The 17,298-nt window shown below is 43.6% G+C and overlaps 1 protein-coding gene across 1 annotated transcript; it reads right to left on the minus strand.

Moving 5' to 3' along the window:
• Positions 1–1,005: 1,005 nt before the first annotated feature.
• Positions 1,006–15,630, minus strand: LOC311141248 (alpha-N-acetylneuraminate alpha-2,8-sialyltransferase ST8SIA3-like; the record flags this gene model as incomplete). The annotated part of the gene is made up of 4 exons (XM_084176509.1): positions 1,006–1,288; positions 12,224–12,781; positions 12,975–13,097; positions 15,467–15,630. The coding sequence occupies 4 exons, from the start codon at positions 15,628–15,630 to the stop codon at positions 1,006–1,008; spliced, it is 1,128 nt and encodes a 375-aa protein (XP_084032635.1).
• Between the last annotated feature and the right edge of the window lie 1,668 nt (positions 15,631–17,298).

Raw genomic sequence — 17,298 nt, forward strand, 5'->3', positions numbered from 1 at the left:
TGCAACCAGGAAATGATGGAGCCATTTCTCCACAGTGCCTCTTTAATTCTTAATGGTAATGATAACAACAATATACATGTAACTAAATTCACTCTATGGCTTGGTGTTGGAATGTAGATTATTCATCCTCAAGTTTAAATATTACCAGAGCTATCACCAGAATCCCAATAAAATAGTGGAACTAGGGCTATCAATGCAATATCTTTATCTATATAGGGCAGCAATTTACATACATAAAGAGGCATTGTAAACCGATCTCATACCAGTGCAGTGTGCTGGCTGGGCCCATTGTCTGTCTACTAGCACCTGTGGCGGTTCACTGTATGCTCAAAAGGGCTGGAAAATAGACAGTGTGTCTGTTTGCACCTCAGTGGAGGCATTTGAATCTGATTAGAAAAAAACACTGATCTCAACTCCTTCCCTGAGACTAAGCAGTGATATCAAAAGAACAATCAAATCCCTTTAAAATAAGGCTACAGCCTAATAACAATTACAGTATGCCCCCCACCCCACCCCTACACTAAACTATGAAAAACACTGTTTGGAAATAGTGATTATTTTTCATAAAATGTATTCCCTTGTGTGTTCTTGTTGAAATAGGTTATGTGTGTTTTATTGATCTATTTATCCACACAATTATGGTATCAATGCAAATTAAGTGATGTGAAATATTGTATGATAAGTACTATGATAGTGTGATATATTCAGCATAACATACATTGTAACGTCATCGTCAACCAGTAATCCACATCTGGAATATTCTGCCATATTCCTCGTAACCCAAAGTGTTAGTGTGAATTACATACATTGGACAAAGCTGAGGCAAGATGCAGTGGTGATATGATAGTGTGTTTCTAGAGTGAAAGCGTAATATAAAAGTCTTAATTCTAAATCATGCATTGTCTGCTTTGAGTCGCAAAATGTATTACGTGAGCGCAAGGTCAGCTGCTGTATTGGAGTGCCACCAAATGAATCTCTTAAGCCCGGTCACCCAGGATGGAATGTCTAAGAGCAGTGTGAAAGGCTCAGCTTGGTCACACCTTCTCCATGCATCTTGTAGAGCAGCTTAAACTCACTGGGCAGCTGGTGGGTCTCCTGCCACTTGGTGGTGAACTTGGTTCCTTTCTTGTCAAAGTAGTGGTAGGGCAGCTCCTTGCCTGTGTTGGGATCCCAGCCGAAGGGCCAGAAGCCATACAGATGGATCTCCTCACACATGGCCGAGGCCAGAGTGTACATGAGGATACCAGTGCTCAGTCGCTTTAGAGACAGGTTCTTGGTCTTCCAATATCTGTGGGAAAAGAGTAAACACAATAAAAACTATTATGTTTAAGCTATGGACAATTAATTGTTCATTTACACTCAAAAAAATGTGGGGTTAAAAACAACCCAATTTATTAATTTTTTTGGTAACCCAGCGCTGGGTAAATATTGGACAGAACACATGCTGGGTTATTTTGACCCAGACAGTTGGGTTGCATAAATAACCCAACATGTTGGGTTGTTGGGATTAACTAAAACATGGGTTAATGTAACCATCAGATGGGTTTTATTCACTTTCATGCTGGGTCTTTTTTAATGTAATCCTTAGGTTAGTTTCAGGAGGTGTGGCTGTTACAGGTGTTGGTTTTTCCACGTATATTTCATTAGTCAGTATGTGTTACACCTGTGCTGGTTATTCATCTCGTTAGTGGGAAGGTGTTTCACCTGTGCTGGCCCAGGAGATATTTTAGAGTGGCTGGCCCAGTGCTCCAGCTGTCTTGAGAGATGTAGGTAGTTTATCTAGGTAGTTATCGTAGGTTATTGTAGGTAAGTATTGTATTCGGCTGAGCCCGGTGAAGCACGAGGCTAGCTAACCCACTACCTGGACTAGCTAGCGGGTAGCTACTGGTAACTATTAGCAACTGTGGATAGTTGTTTCCAATGTTATTTCACGCTTAAGAGTACCTGTAATTATGCCAGCTAGCTGCCTACCATTCAGCTGTTTTTCTAACCTCATTATCTGAAGCGTTAACGTTAGGTAGTTAGTAGCTACTGTACTCGAAATGTAGCTAGCTTGTTGCTACCTGGATAGCTAACTAGACAATAGCTGGAACGACCTAGCGAACAGACGCAAACTGGCTGAATCGATTCAGTGGCTAGCTTTGCACTTAACTGGCTAACAGTAGCTACTAAGGGTAAGTTATAACCTACATTTGTGTTTCGTTTTTACATACTGGTAACCAGAGTCGTTCAAGGGAATTCGGGACATGGGTGACTAGTTAACGTTAGCTTGGCTCTCTCTGTGTGTTCGTGCCGTGGGAGGAGGGTTTTTTTTGTTGGCAGAGAGCAATGGCTAGCTAGTATGCTAACTATTCTAGCTAACTAACTGGCTGAATAAGTTGACGATGGACTCACTCAAACTGTCAAAACTAACCCAAAACTTTACACAACGTTAGACACGGACACGAATGATCTGCTTTGCGTGGTAACACACTGGTGGTTTGTTGTAACCGAGTATTGGTGCTAAAGCTCTCTCTCTCCCGCTACTCTCTCCTCTTCCATCCTTTCTGCATCCTTTGACTCTCTATGTCCCCTATTCTCCCGGCCGGCTCGGTCCTCCCCTCCTGCTCCGTGGCTTGATGACTCATTGCGACCTCACAGAACAGGGCTCCGGGCAGCCGAGTGGAAATGGAGGAAAACTAGACTCCCTGCGGACCTGGCATCTTTTCACTCCCTCCTCTCTACATTTTCTTCCTCTGTTTCTGCTGGTAAAGCCACTTTCTACCACTCTAAATTCCAAGCATCTGCCTCTAACCGTAGGAAGCTCTTTGCCACCTTCTCCTCCCTGCTGAATCCTCCTCCCCCTCCCCCCCCCTCCCTCTCTGTGGATGACTATGTCAACCATTTTGAAAAGAAGGTTGACGACATCCGATCCTCGTTTGTTAAGTCAAATGACACCGCTGGTCCTGCTCACACTGCCCTACCCTATGCTTTGACTTATTTCTCCCCTCTCTTGCGACTTGTGACGGCCGGCCGCCCAACAACCTGCCCGCTTGACCCTATCCCCTCCTCTCTTCTCCAGCCAATTTCCGGAGACCTTCTCCCTTACCTCACCTCGCTCATCAACTCATCCTTGACCGCTGGCTATGTCCCTTCCGTCTTCAAGAGAGCGAGAGTTGCACCCCTTCTCAAAAAACCTACACTCGATCCCTCCGATGTCAACAACTACAGACCAGTATCCCTTCTTTCTTTTCTCTCCAAAACTCTTGAGCGTGCCGTCTTTAGCCAACTCTCTTGCTATCTCTCTCAGAATGACCTTCTTGATCCAAACCAGTCAGGTTTCAAGACTGGTCATTCAACTGAGACTGCTCATCTCTGTGTCACGGAGGCTCTCCGCACTGCTAAAGCTAACTCTCTCTCCTCTGCTCTCGTCCTTCTAGACCTATCTGCTGCCTTTGATACTGTGAACCATCAGATCCTCCTCTCCACCCTCTCCGAGTTGGGCATCTCCGGCGCGGCTCACTCTTGGATTGCGTCCTACCTGACAGGTCGCTCCTACCAGGTGGTGTGGCGAGAATCTGTCTCCGCATCACGTACTCTCACCACTGGTGTCCCCCAGGGCTCAGTTCTAGGCCCTCTCCTATTCTCGCTATACACCAAGTCACTTGGCTCTGTCATTTCCTCACATGACCTCTCCTATCATTGCTACGCAGACGACACACAATTAATTTCTCCTTTCCCCCTTCTGATAACCAGGTGGCAAATCGCATCTCTGCATGTCTGGCAGACATATCAGTGTGGATGACGGATCACCACCTCAAGCTGAACCTCGGCAAGACGGAGCTGCTCTTCCTCCCGGGGAAGGACTGCCCGTTCCATGATCTCGCCATCACGGTTGACAACTCTGTTTCCTCCTCCCAGAGTGCAAAGAGCTTTGGCGTGACCCTGGACAACACCCTGTCGTTCTCCGCTAACATCAAGGCGGTGACCCGATCCTGTAGGTTCATGCTCTACAACATTCGCAGAGTACGACCCTGCCTTACACAGGAAGTGGCACAGGTCCTAATCCAGGCACTTGTCATCTCCCGTCTGGATTACTGCAACTCACTGTTGGCTGGGCTCCCTGCCTGTGCCATTAAACCCCTACAACTCATCCAGAACGCTGCAGCCCATCTGGTGTTCAACCTTCCCAAGTTCTCTCACGTCACCCCGCTCCTCCGCACACTCCACTGGCTTCCAGTTGAAGCTCGCATCTACTACAAGACCATGGTGCTTGCCTACGGAGCTGTGAGGGGAACGGCACCTCCGTACCTTCAGGCTCTGATCAGTCCCTACACCCAAACGAGGGCATTGCGTTCATCCACCTCTGGCCTGCTGGCCCCCCTACCTCTGCGGAAGCACAGTTCCCGCTCAGCCCAGTCAAAACTGTTCGCTGCTCTGGCACCCCAATGGTGGAACAAGCTCTCTCACGATGCCAGGACAGCGGTGTCACTCACCACCTTCCAGAGACACTTGAAACCCCACCTCTTTAAGGAATACCTGGGATAGGATAAAGTAATCCTTCTACCCCCCCCTTACCCCACCCCAAAAAATATACATATATTGTAAAGTGGTTGTCCCACTGGCTATCATAAGGTGAATGCACCAATTTGTAAGTCGCTCTGGATAATAGCGTCTGCTAAATGACGAAAATGTAAAAATGTAAATGTAGAGAGTTCTCCCTGTTTGATTTCTAGAAAAACAATCCTTTATCTGATGTTCCCTGTTTTTGTCTTGCTCCACTTCCTGTCTTTAAGTTTGGTGTGGATTTTTATTTTGTTTGCCTGTTCTTGGGCAAATGTAGTGGGTGCTCATGGTGGGTGTCTTTTAGGTCCCAGTTGTTGTTGCTAGTCAACTTTCAGTGGACACCCCTATGAGTGTCTTTCAGAACCCCTCCTAAAACCCCACCTGTTTTGTTTTGGTTGTGGTCAGCGACTCTGGTAGTTCCCCCTTCTGTTTGGGCGACATTATTTGGTTTTCTAGCTGGGGAACATAACAAAATGGGGGCTTGTCCGGGATCTTCTTTCCCATGAGTATGGTAGTCGCTCTAACCACCTACTCTGAAGCTCTGCTGTGCCCAGATATTTGAGTGTTCAAAATACACTTTTGTGGCAGAATTTCTGTCACTGCCATCTGCCCTGCGGGGTTATAAGATTGGTGGAATCCTTTTGAAAGTTGCATAAACACACAGGCGAATAAAATAAAAATAAAAGCCATGGACTTTAATTTGGAAGCGTTTGTGGAAAACCCTACATGGGAGAAGCTAGATAAATGTACGAAGGTGAATCTGCTCATCAATGCAAAGCATTATGACATCAAAGTTGCACATGCCGATTCAAAAGCAGTGTTCAAAGAGTTAGTTGATGGAGGAGGAAATCTTTCCGGAGAGGGAGGATGATGAAAAGGGTCCTACGGGTGGTAGAGTACACCCCATAGAGATAGATATGGTAGAGTACACCCCATAGACATGCAACTGCGAGAGGTAGAACTAAAGGCAAAATGGGAACAACAGAAATTAGAGCACGAGCACAAGGAAAGGGAAAGGGAATGAGAATATGAAGCCAGACTAGAACAAGAACAAGAAGAACGTGCGCATGCCATTCGATTAAGAGAGATGGATCTGGAAGCGCTCCGAATCCAATCAGGCCATCCTGCACCCTCAACAGAGTTTGATCTTGGTCGGAACAGCCGACTTGTACCACCTTTCAATGAAAAGGAGGTGGATGTATATTTTACTCTGTTTGAGCAGATTGCCACATCCCTAAAATGGCCGCGAGAGATTTGGTCACTGCTCCTACAAAGTGTTCTTGTGGGAAAAGTCAGAAAGTGTACATCGCTTTATCTCTTGACCAGAGTTCAGATTATGAAACTTTTAAAGCTGCTATCCTTCGGGTTTACGAGTTGGTCCCAGAGGCATACAGACAACAGTTCTGTAAATTATGAAAGATAGAATCACAAAGCCATGTTGATTTAGCAAGTGAACAAGCAGGTCTTTTTGATCAGTGTTGTGGTTCTCAAGAGGTAAAGAACCTTGAGGATTTAAAGACACTCATTCTTCTCGAGCAGTTCAAAAATAGCCTTCACGAAAGGGTTGCTACCTACATTTATGAGTACAAGGATCTCACTCTTAAGAAGGCTGCAGTTCTGGCAGATGAGTTTGTGTTGACACATAAAACTACCTTCACAAATAAAGCACCCAGTACTTATCCTTACGCAAAAAGCAATCCAGAGAAGTCCCCTCCTACTGCGAGGTTTCAGTCCTTTTCTACAGTGCCCAAAGATAAAGATCAGCAGAAAACTATTTTTTTGTATCCGCCAGTTTTGTCATTACTGCCGTGAGAAAGGACACATTGTCTCTCAGTGTCCTAAGTTGAAGCAGAAGAATGAGAGAGAGGTTGGGACTGGTGTATCTCCTAAACAAGATTTTGTATCAGATGTGTATGAACCCTTTGTTTCAGACAGGTTTGTGTCTCTGCAGAGTGGCGATGCTGTTAAGCAGCCGGTGAAGATACTGCGAGACACTGCGGCAGCCCAGTTATTCATTTTGGAGGGTGTTTTGCCTTTGTCTGACACTTCAGCAACTGGTTACAGTATGTTAGTACAAGCTGTGGAGATGGGTTGCATGGAAGTTCATTTGTATAATGTGGAACTCGAGTGTGATCTTATTTCTGGTTCCGTTGTCATTGGAGTGAGGCCTAGCCTACCGGGGAACGGGGTCTCATTCATTTTTGAAAACAATTTGGCTAGAAGGAAGGTAATGCCAAATCCTGTCGTTTGTAAGTAACCTAGAGTAGAGGAACCTGATGGGTTATCAGAAAAGTACCCTAGAGTGTTCCCAGCATATGCCGTTACACGTGCTATGTCTAAGAAAGTCGCCGGGAGCAAGTCTAGTGTTGAGGAGGATGTCAGCAATCCCACCATGGTCGATCTGTCTGAAACGTTTGTGTGATCCTGATTTCTGTAAAACTCCTGAGTTGACCTCTCCTTTGAAAACCCCAAAGGTGGGCAAGTTTGTAGGACCGCTGAAGGAAGAGAGGGTCCCTACCGTTAATAATTTGATGTCTAGGAAGCAGCTGATTGCTGAACAGAGTAAAGCTGTTTCCCTCTCCCCTTTTTTTGCTGAGATACGTCCAGAGGAGGAGTTTGATTAAGTTTGTGAGGGTTACTTTGACAGAGGTGTTCTAATGAGGAAATGGCGTTCTCGCGCCACTTCTGGGCAAGACGATTGGCCCAGTGTATCTCAAATTGTCGTTCCAGTTATGCTTCGACAAGAGATACTGAGGTTGGCTCACAATGGTAGCGTGGCAGGCCATCTTGGAGTCAACAAGACGTATGACCGTATCTTACGTAACTTCTTCTGGCCTGGTCTGAAACAGGATGTTGTGTCTTACTGTAAATCCTGTCACGTTTGCCGGGTAAACTGAACCAAGCTGTGCCGGTTGCACCTTTGCAGCCTATTCCTGCTTTTGATTAACCTTTCAGCAGGGTTCTGTTGGATTGTGTTGGTCCATTGCCCAAAGCAAAGAGTAGTAACCAGTTTCTCTTGACCAACATGTGCGCTGCCACTCGTTTCCCTGAGGCCATTCCACTGAGGAAAATCATGAGAGGAAAGTTACTACGGATATTGCAGGAGTTTCCCCTTGAAATCAGACATGTCCGTGGTAAGGAGAACTTGGTTGCTGATTGTCTTTCAAGGGTGGGCAGTCAATAGGTTTTGTGTTTTGTGTTTGGCCAGTGTGTAGCCCTAGCTCACAATTTATTTTGACTGCACGTTTTGCCGTTTTGGTGATTCGTTTTGTTTGGGATTGTTCCAAGGGGATGAGAGTTATAGAAACGTACTTGACTTTTCTTATGTCTCTCAAAAACGTCGGAGTTTTAGGCAATAAATAAATATATATATATATATATATATATACAGTGAGGGAAAAAAGTATTTGATCCCCTGCTGATTTTGTACATTTGCCCACTGACAAAGAAATGATCAGTCTATAATTTTAATGGTAGGTTTATTTGAACAGTGAGAGACAGAATAACAACAAAAAAATCCAGAATAACGCATGTCAAAAATGTTATCAATTGATTTGCATTTTAATTAGGGAAATAAGTATTTGACCCCCTCTCAATCAGAAAGATTTCTGGCTCCCAGGTGTCTTTTATACAGGTAACGAGCTGAGATTAGGAGCACACTCTTAAAGGGAGTGCTCCTAATCTCTGTTTGTTACCTGTATAAAAGACACCTGTCCACAGAAGCAATCAATCAATCAGATTCCAAACTCTCCACCATGGCCAAGACCAAAGAGCTCTCCAAGGATGTCAGGGACAAGATTGTAGACCTACACAAGGCTGGAATGGGCTACAAGACCATCGCCAAGCAGCTTGGTGGAAGGTGACAACAGTTGGTGTGATTATTCACAAATGGAAGAAACACAAAATAAATGAAAATCTCCCTCGGCCTGGGGCTCCATGCAAGATCTCACCTCGTGGAGTTGCAATGATCATGAGAACGGTGAGGAATCAGCCCAGAACTACACGGGAGGATCTTGTCAATGATCTCAAGGCAGCTGGGACCATAGTCACCAAGAAAACAATTGGTAACACACTACGCCGTGAAGGACTGAAATCCTGCAGCGCCCGCAAGGTCCCCCTGCTCAAGAAAGCACATATACAGGACCGTCTGAAGTTTGCCAATGAACATCTGAATGATTCAGAGGAGAACTGGGTGAAAGTGTTGTGGTCAGATGAGACCAAAATGGAGCTCTTTGGCATCAACTCAACTCGCCGTGTTTGGAGGAGGAGGAATGCTGCCTATAACCCCAAGAACCCACCGTCAAACATGGAGGTGGAAACATTATGCTTTGGGGTGTTTTTCTGCTAAGGGGACAGGACAACTTCACCACATCAAAGGGACGATGGACGGGGCCATGTACCTCCTTCCCTCAGCCAGGGCATTGAAAATGGGTCATGGATGGGTATTCCAGCATGACAATGACCCAAAACACACGGCCAAGGCAACAAAGGAGTGGCTCAAGAATAAGCACATTAAGGTCCTGGAGTGGCCTAGCCAGTCTCCAGACCTTAATCCCATAGAAAATCTGTGGAGGGAGTTGAAGGTTAGAGTTGCCAAACGTCAGCCTCGAAACCTTAATGACTTGGAGAAGATCTGCAAAGAGGAGTGGGAGAAAATCCCTCCTGAGATGTGTGCAAACCTGGTGGCCAACTACAAGAAACGTCTGACCTCTGTGATTGCCAACAAGGGTTTTGCCACCAAGTACTAAGTCATGTTTTGCAGAGGGGTCAAATACTTATTTCCCTCATTAAAATGCAAATCAATTTATAACATTTTTGACATGCGTTTTTCTGGATTTTTTTGTTGTTATTCTGTCTCTCACTGTTCAAATAAACCTACCATTAAAATTATAGACTGATCATTTCTTTGTCAGTGGGCAAACATACAAAATCAGCAGGGGATCAAATACTTTTTTCCCTCACTGTATACATACTCTACCAGTCAAAGGTTTGGACGCACCTACTCATTCAAGGGTTTTTCTTTATTTTTACTATTTTTTACATTGTAGAATAATAGTGAAGACATCACAACTATGAAATAACACATATGGAATCATGTAGTAACCAAAAAAGTGTTAAACAAATCAAAATACCCACATATGCTGAGCACTTGTTGGCTGCTTTTCCTTCACTCTGCCGTCCGACTCATCCCAAACCATCTCAATTGGGTTGAGGTTGGGGTATTGTGGAGGCCAGGTCATCTGATGCAGCACTCCATCACTCTCCTTCTTGGTCAAATAGCCCTTACACAGCCTGGAGGTGTGTTGGGTCATTGTCCTGTTGAAAAACAAATGATAGTCCCACTAAGCCCAAACCAGATGGGATGGCGTATTGCTGCAGAATGCTGTGGTAGCCATGCTAGTTAAGTGTGCCTTGAATTCTAAATAAATCACAGACAGTGTCACCAGCAAAGCACCCCCACACCATAACACCTCCTCTTCCATGCTTTACGGTGGGAACTACACATGTGGAGATCATCCGTTCACCCACAACGCGTCTCACAAAGACAGGGCAGTTTGAACCAAAAATCTCCAATTTGGACTCCAGACCAAAGGACAAATTTCCACCGGTGTAATGTCCATTGCTCGTGTTTCTTGGCCCAAGCAGGTCTCTTATTCTTATTGGTGTCCTTTAGTAGTGGTTTCTTTGCAGCAATTCGACCATGAAGGCCTGATTCACACAGTCCCCTCTGAACAGTTGATGTTGAGATGTGTCTGTTACTTGAACTCTGTGAAGCATTTATTTGGGCTGCAATTTCTGAGGCTGGTAACTCTAATGAACTTATTCCCTGCAGCAGAGGTAACTCTGGGTCTTCCATTGCTGTGGCGGTCCTCATGAGAGCCAGTTTCATCATAGCCCTTGATGATTTTTGCGACTGCACTTGAAGAAACTTTCAAAGTTCTTGAAATGTTCAGTATTGACTGACATTCATGTCTCAAAGAAATGATGGACTGTCATTTCTCTTTGCTTATTTGAGCTGTTCTTGTCACAATATGGACTTGGTCTTTTACCAAATAGGGCCATCTTCTGTATACTACCCCTACCTTGTCACAACACAACTGATTGGCTCAAACGCATTCAGAAGGAAATAAAGTCCACAAACTAACTTTTAAGAAGCCACACCTGTTAATTGAAATTCATTCCAGGTGACTACCTCATGAAGCTGGTTGAGAGAATGCCAAGAGTGTGCAAAGCTGTCATCAAAGCAAAGGGTGGCTACTTTGAAGTATCTCAAATATAAAATACATTTTGATTTGTTTAACACTTTTTTGGTTACTACATGATTCCATATGTGTTATTTCATAGTTTTGATGTCTTCACTATTATTCTACAATGTAAGAAAAACCCTTGTATGAGTAGGTGTGTCCAAACTTTTGACCAGTAGTGTATATATATTTTTTAAAGTACATATATATAAAAATAAAAAAGTGGCTGTTATTGACAGCCAGTAGACACCATATTTATATTGGAGAAGGTGACGCATTTAAGTAGCGACGCATTTAAGTTGATCATGTTGTGAGATGGAGGTTATTTTCTGTTGGTTGTGAGCAAACTTGTCCAACAAACATATGGGTTATATTTGTTGTCTTAAGGAGGAAGGTGTTACAGGCTTTGGTTTTTCCATGTATATTTTGAGGATAAACATTAGCACGTTAGCACGTGGGGCGCACCGATTGGTGTCACCTCGTTGTCATCTCGTTAGTGGGAAGGTGTTTCACCTGTGCTGACCCAGGTGATATTTGAGAGTGGCTGGCCCAGTGCTCCAGTTGTCTTGAGAGATGTAGAGAGTTAACACTTTTTGTTGGCGCTCCCTATTTGATTTCTAGAAATACAATCCTTTATCTGATCTTCCCTGTTTTTGTCTTGCTCCACTTTTTATTTTGTTTGCCTGTTCTTGGGCACATTTAGTGGGCGCTCATTGGTGGGTGTCTTTTAGGTCCCAGCTGTTGTTGCTAGTCAACTTTCAGTGGACACCCCCATGAGTGTCTTTCAGAACCCCTCCTAAAACCCCACCTGTTTCATTTTGGTTGTGGTCAGTGACTCTGTTTGAGCGACATTATTTGGTTTTCTTGCTGGGGAACGTAACAGTGGCTTATTAGGGGCGTAGCATCATATGATGCAAAATGAATCATACCGGCTGTATTTCTATATTTTGAAAGTTATATATCTTAACTTGATTGCTGACATGCAAAACATTTTGAAACAAATACCAAAATATGGTTTTTGGGTGGAGTTTTCCTTTTAGGAACACATCAACTTCTGTAGGCCTTCTGTAAGCCTCATAAACGCTTCAAAACTGTCAGTGTTCAACCTTAACATGCTGTAATAATACAATAGAACAGATGAACAGAAATTACATTTACTATCACAAGTGGCCAAAAATAACTATCTGAAAGTCATGCCCCTATTAAGCCATGCCTCTGTTGGGTTATATCTCAATAACCCAGCATCAACAACCCAACCTCACTCTTTTTAAAGAACACAACCCAACTAAGTGACCCAATGCCTGCAACCCAGCATTTTTTTTGACTGTACAGTTTGTAGTAACAAGGGTGTCAAAGTGAGAACAAAACCACTCATGACTGCTCTGATGCTCAGAACTCTGGCACAATAAACTCAGTCCCTCCATACTCCATACTTGTTGACATCCTGCATGATGTTTCCCGGCCAGGCCAGCTCGATCTTCAGCTGCCCCTTGTGCTCAACAAAGAAGTCCACCAGGGTCCGTGTGACGGTGGCCGAGGTGTGGAGGAAAAACGCAGGGATCCACAAAATGGCCCCCTCCAGCTTCTTCAGGTTGAGAAAGAAGTTGTTCCGGTCCTGGATGGTCAGCAGGTTGTTGTAGTACCTCTCCAGGATGCTGGGGTTAAAGGTGGTGAGGTTGGTCTTCCGGCCCACATCCTTGTAGTAGGAGTCGGTAGGGGCGAAGTTGCAGCGGAAGATAAAGTCGGCGCTGTCGATCTCTGGCCCACAGTGACTGCCTGTCAGGATCCCACTGTTACCCACCACGGCACACACGTTGTAGTGCTTGTTCTGGATGGGCGAAGCATCAGGAAGCAGTGACTTCAGGTTGTTGTTTATGGAGAAGACATACTTGTGACTGGAGAAGTCGAAGTGCATCAGCTGGCCGACGCGCACACCGTTCTTGGTGAGGGAGAAGTTGTTGGCCACATCGATGTAATGGAAGATCTCTTTCCTGAAAGGTAGTAAACAGATCAAAATATCAGCTCACAGCTGCTGTTTCAACAAAATGCAGTTATGTAGCCAACTGCAAATGGCAAATAAACTGTAATGTTTTACTAAACACAAACAGTATTCTGTTAAACTGCTTTACAAACAATATAAATGTTTCTACAGATTATTACAGATATCCCACATAATCATAATACCTTTGCTGATAAAAAGCTGTCCTATTGAATTTCCATTTGGAGGGTTTCCCTTGCAGCTCCTCGTTCAGAGCATGGGTTAATGGGATGAAGGATGGGTCCAGGAAATTCAGGGCAAACTGTGACCTGAGAGGAATAGGGTTTCCCTTAGTAAAGACACTGTTGATATTGTCAGCATGTACTGTAAGCATTACAGTGGGTATCATAAGTATTCACCCCCTTGGATTTCTTCACATTTTATTGTGTAACAAAGTGGAATTAAAGTGGATTTAATTTCCATTTTTTGTCAACGATCTACACAAAATACTCTGTAATATCAAAATGTCAAAAAAAGTAACATTTCTAATGAAAAATGAAACACTAGTATACCTTGATTAGAAAAGTATTCACCCCCTGAACCAATATATGTTAGAAACACCTTGGGCAGTGATTACAGCTGTGTGTCTTCTTGTGTAGGTCTCTAAGAGCTTTGTACACCTGGATTGTGCAATATTTGCCTATTATTCTTCTACATTCTTCAAGCTCTTTCAATGTGTTGGAGGTCATGGCTAAACAGCAAGTTTCAAGTCTTGCCATAGATTTTCAAGCAGATTTCAGTCAAAACTTTAACTTGGCCACTCAGGAACAGTCACTGGCTTCTTGGTAAGCAACTCCAGTGTAGATTTGGCCTGGTCAATGTCCTGCTGAAAGGGTCATTCATCTCCCAGTGTCTGGTGTAAAGCAGACTGAAGCAGGTTTTCCAATAGGATTTTTGCATGTGCTTTGCGCAATCCCGTTTCTTTTTATGAAACTAAGGAGGCAGATTTGCCCCAAACATAACAATTTGCATTTAGGCCAAAAAGTGTATTCCTTTGCCGTGTTTTCTTGCAGTATAACTTTAGTGCCTTGTTGCATACAGGATGCATGTTTTTAAAATATTTATATTCTTTATATTTACTCTGTATTGTTATTTTCACTCATTCAGTCATTTAGGTCATTATTTTGGAGTTGCTACAATGTTGTTGATCCATCCTCAGTTTTCTCCCATCAGTCTGTAGCTCTGTAGCTGTTCTTCATGGTGACATCCCTGAGCAGTTCCTTCCTGTCCTGCAGCTCAATTCAGAATGATGACTGTATCTTTGTTGTGTCTTTGTGGCTTAATACATCATACACAGCATAATTATTAACTTGACCATGCTTAAAGAGATATTCAATGTCTGATTAGTTATTGTTACCCATCTACCAATCACTGCCCTTCTTTATGAGGCTTTCGGAAAAGCTCCCTGGTCTTTGTAGTTGAATCTGTGCTCAAAATTCAATACCTGACTGAGGGACCTTAGAGAGGTTGCATGTATGGGGGACAGAGGAAGGGGTAGTCATTCAAACATCATATCAATCCCTATTATTTCACACAGAGTGAGTCCATGTAACTTATTATGTGATTTGTTAAGCCAAATTTTACTCCTAAACTAATTTAGGCTTACCTAAACAAAGGGGGTGAATACTTATGCAAAGACTAACGTTAGCCTATATTTTAGTTAATGAATTTGTATTCATTTGGAAACATTTGTAGAATGTTCTTTTCGCTTTGACATTATGGAGTATTTTGTGTAGATCAATGACAAACAATACACATTAAATCCATTTCAATCTCACTTTGTAAGGCAATAAAATGTAAAGAAAAACAATCCAAGGGGGGTGAATACTTATGGACATTCTTATGGACATTCAATGATTCTACAGTTGAATTTTCATAAATGTAAGTGATGCAGGGATTTGCATTAGATTAGGCTACTGCTGCGTGCAGAGTAATATTATTTATTTCGATTATTTATTACGTATCCAAACCCATTCAGTCCGTGCTATCCGGGATCCGTGGGACATCCCTACCACATTGAAGTTGACATTTAAAATGGTTAAGTTAAGGGTTAAGGTTAGGGTTAGGTAAGGGTTAAGGTTAGGGTAGGGGTTAAGGGTTTAAGGTATGGACGTCCCAAGGATTCCAGACAGCACTGACCAAAGCCATTCATAGCATGCATTCAGGCGTGGTCTTGTCACAATAGGCACGATTCGATCATTCAGCACCTTGGACAGTTCTCTTGTTTGAAATCGGGCTCCTAGTGGAGCAACGATTTTTTGTCACATATGGACATTTAAAAAAAAACATTTAAACACTAACCTCCTGTCAATGATTCTACAGTTGAATTTTCATAAAAAAATGAAATGTAATTGATGCAGGGATTTGCATTAGATTAGGCTACTGCCGCGTGCAGAGGAATATTCTTTATTTTGATTATTTATTAAGGCCCTGACTCCTCTGATGCAGTTAGCCATATAATGCCATAGCCTACAGAACAATGTGGACATAATCGATCATAAAGATTGTTGGGGGAAAAATTGTCACGCGTGCGCCTTGTCAGTGACATAAATCACATCTTCTCTGACAATTTCAGGGGTTTTGAGTCATATCAAAAGAAACAAGTATGAGCTTCAAGGTCTTGGTTTAGCCTACTCACCGAAATCCTGCGTGGAACATTATCCGTGGTGGTCCTCCCATGTTGTCATATTTTGTGGAAGAGAAGATGCTGTCCTTTCTAATGGACACATAACTTATTAAGGATAAAATGAGAAGAGCAACAATCAATATGACCAAACCCAGGGCGTTTGAGATGCGGACCATCTTGGAGCGTTTTCATTCCTTGAAGAAAAGCGATGAAAATGTGCGAGCCTTCATCACCTCGAATCGAGATGTTGATTTTGGCTATAAGTATTGGTATTATGATAAAAAATAAACATGCTTTCTCATGTAAAACGGACGGCAAATGTGCACTGCGGTTGAGATGGCAGGATAGTCATTGGATGGCAGTCGGCTGCCTTGGCGATGCGTCTTCGTGCACTCTCATCATCCCTGCAGCCTTGGCTTCGCGCTAAACTGCAATTTCTCTCCAGCCAGCTTAATACCATTAGGGCGATGCGTCTGAAATTTACCTCAACGCATCAATCCAGCAAACATCTCACTGCTCTGTTACGCACCCTGTCACCAGGAAATAATTTCACATACACTACCGGTCAAAAGTTTTAGAAAACCTACTCGTTCAAGGGTTTTTCTTTATTTGTACTATTTTCTACATTGTAGAATAACAGTGAAGACATCAACACTATGAAATAACACATATGGAATCATGTAGTAAACAAAAAAGTGTTAAACAAATCAAAATATATTTTATATTTGAGATTCTTCAAATAGCCACCCTTTGCCTTGATGATATTTCGCAAATGTGGAAGCCTGATCAGCATCGCAATAAGGGATTTCCCTACAAACTTGTACATCTCATGAAGAGTAACATATACACTACATGACCAAAAGTATTTGGACACCTGCTCATCGAACATCTCATTCCAAAATCATGGGCATTAATATGGAATTGGTCCCCCCTTTGCTGCTATAACAGCCTCCACTCTTCTGGGAAGGCTTTCCACTAGATGTTGGAACATTGCTGCGGGGACTTGCTTCCATTCAGCCACAAGAGCATTAGTGAGGTCAGGCACTGATGTTGGGCGATTAGGCCTGGCTCGTAGTCAGCGTTCCAATTCATCCGAAAGGTGTTCGATGGGGTTGAGGTCAGGGCTCTGTGCAGGCCAGTCAAGTTCTTCCACACCGATCTCGACAAGCCATTTCTGTTTTGACCTCGCTTTGCGCACGGGAGCATTGTCATGCTGAAATAGGAAAGGGCCTTCCCCAAACTGTTGCCACAAAGTTGGAAGCACAGAATCGTCTAGAATGTCATTGTATGCTGTCAAACCCAGATTCGTCTGTCGGACTGCCAGATGGTGAAGCATCACTCCAGAGAATGCGTTTCCACTGCTCCAGAGTCCAATGGCGGCGAGCTTTACACCACTCCAGCCGACGCTTGGCATTGCTCATGGTGATCTTAGGCTTGCTTTCATGAAGTTCCAGATGAACAGTTCTTGTGCTGACGTTGCTTCCAGAGGCAGTTTGGAACTCGGTAGTGAGTGTTGCAACCGAGGACAGACGATTTTTACACCCTACGCGCTTCAGCACTCGGCAGGCCCGTTCTGTGAGCTTGTGTGACCTACCACTGAGCCGTTGTTGCTCCTAGACATTTCCACTTCACAATAACAGCACTTACAGTTGACTGGGGCAGCTCTAGCAGGGCAGAAATTTGACCAACTGAATTGTTTGAAAGGTGGCATTCGATGACAGTGCCACGTTGAAAGTCACTGAGCTCTTCAGTAAGGCCATTCTACTGCCAATGTTATGGCGATTGCATGGCTGTGTGCTTGATTTTATACACCTGTCAGCAATGGGTGTGGCTGAAATAGCCAA

The sequence above is a fragment of the Coregonus lavaretus genome (assembly GCF_964263955.1).
Source record: "Coregonus lavaretus genome assembly, chromosome: 14".
Classification (NCBI taxonomy): Eukaryota; Metazoa; Chordata; class Actinopteri; order Salmoniformes; family Salmonidae; genus Coregonus; species Coregonus lavaretus.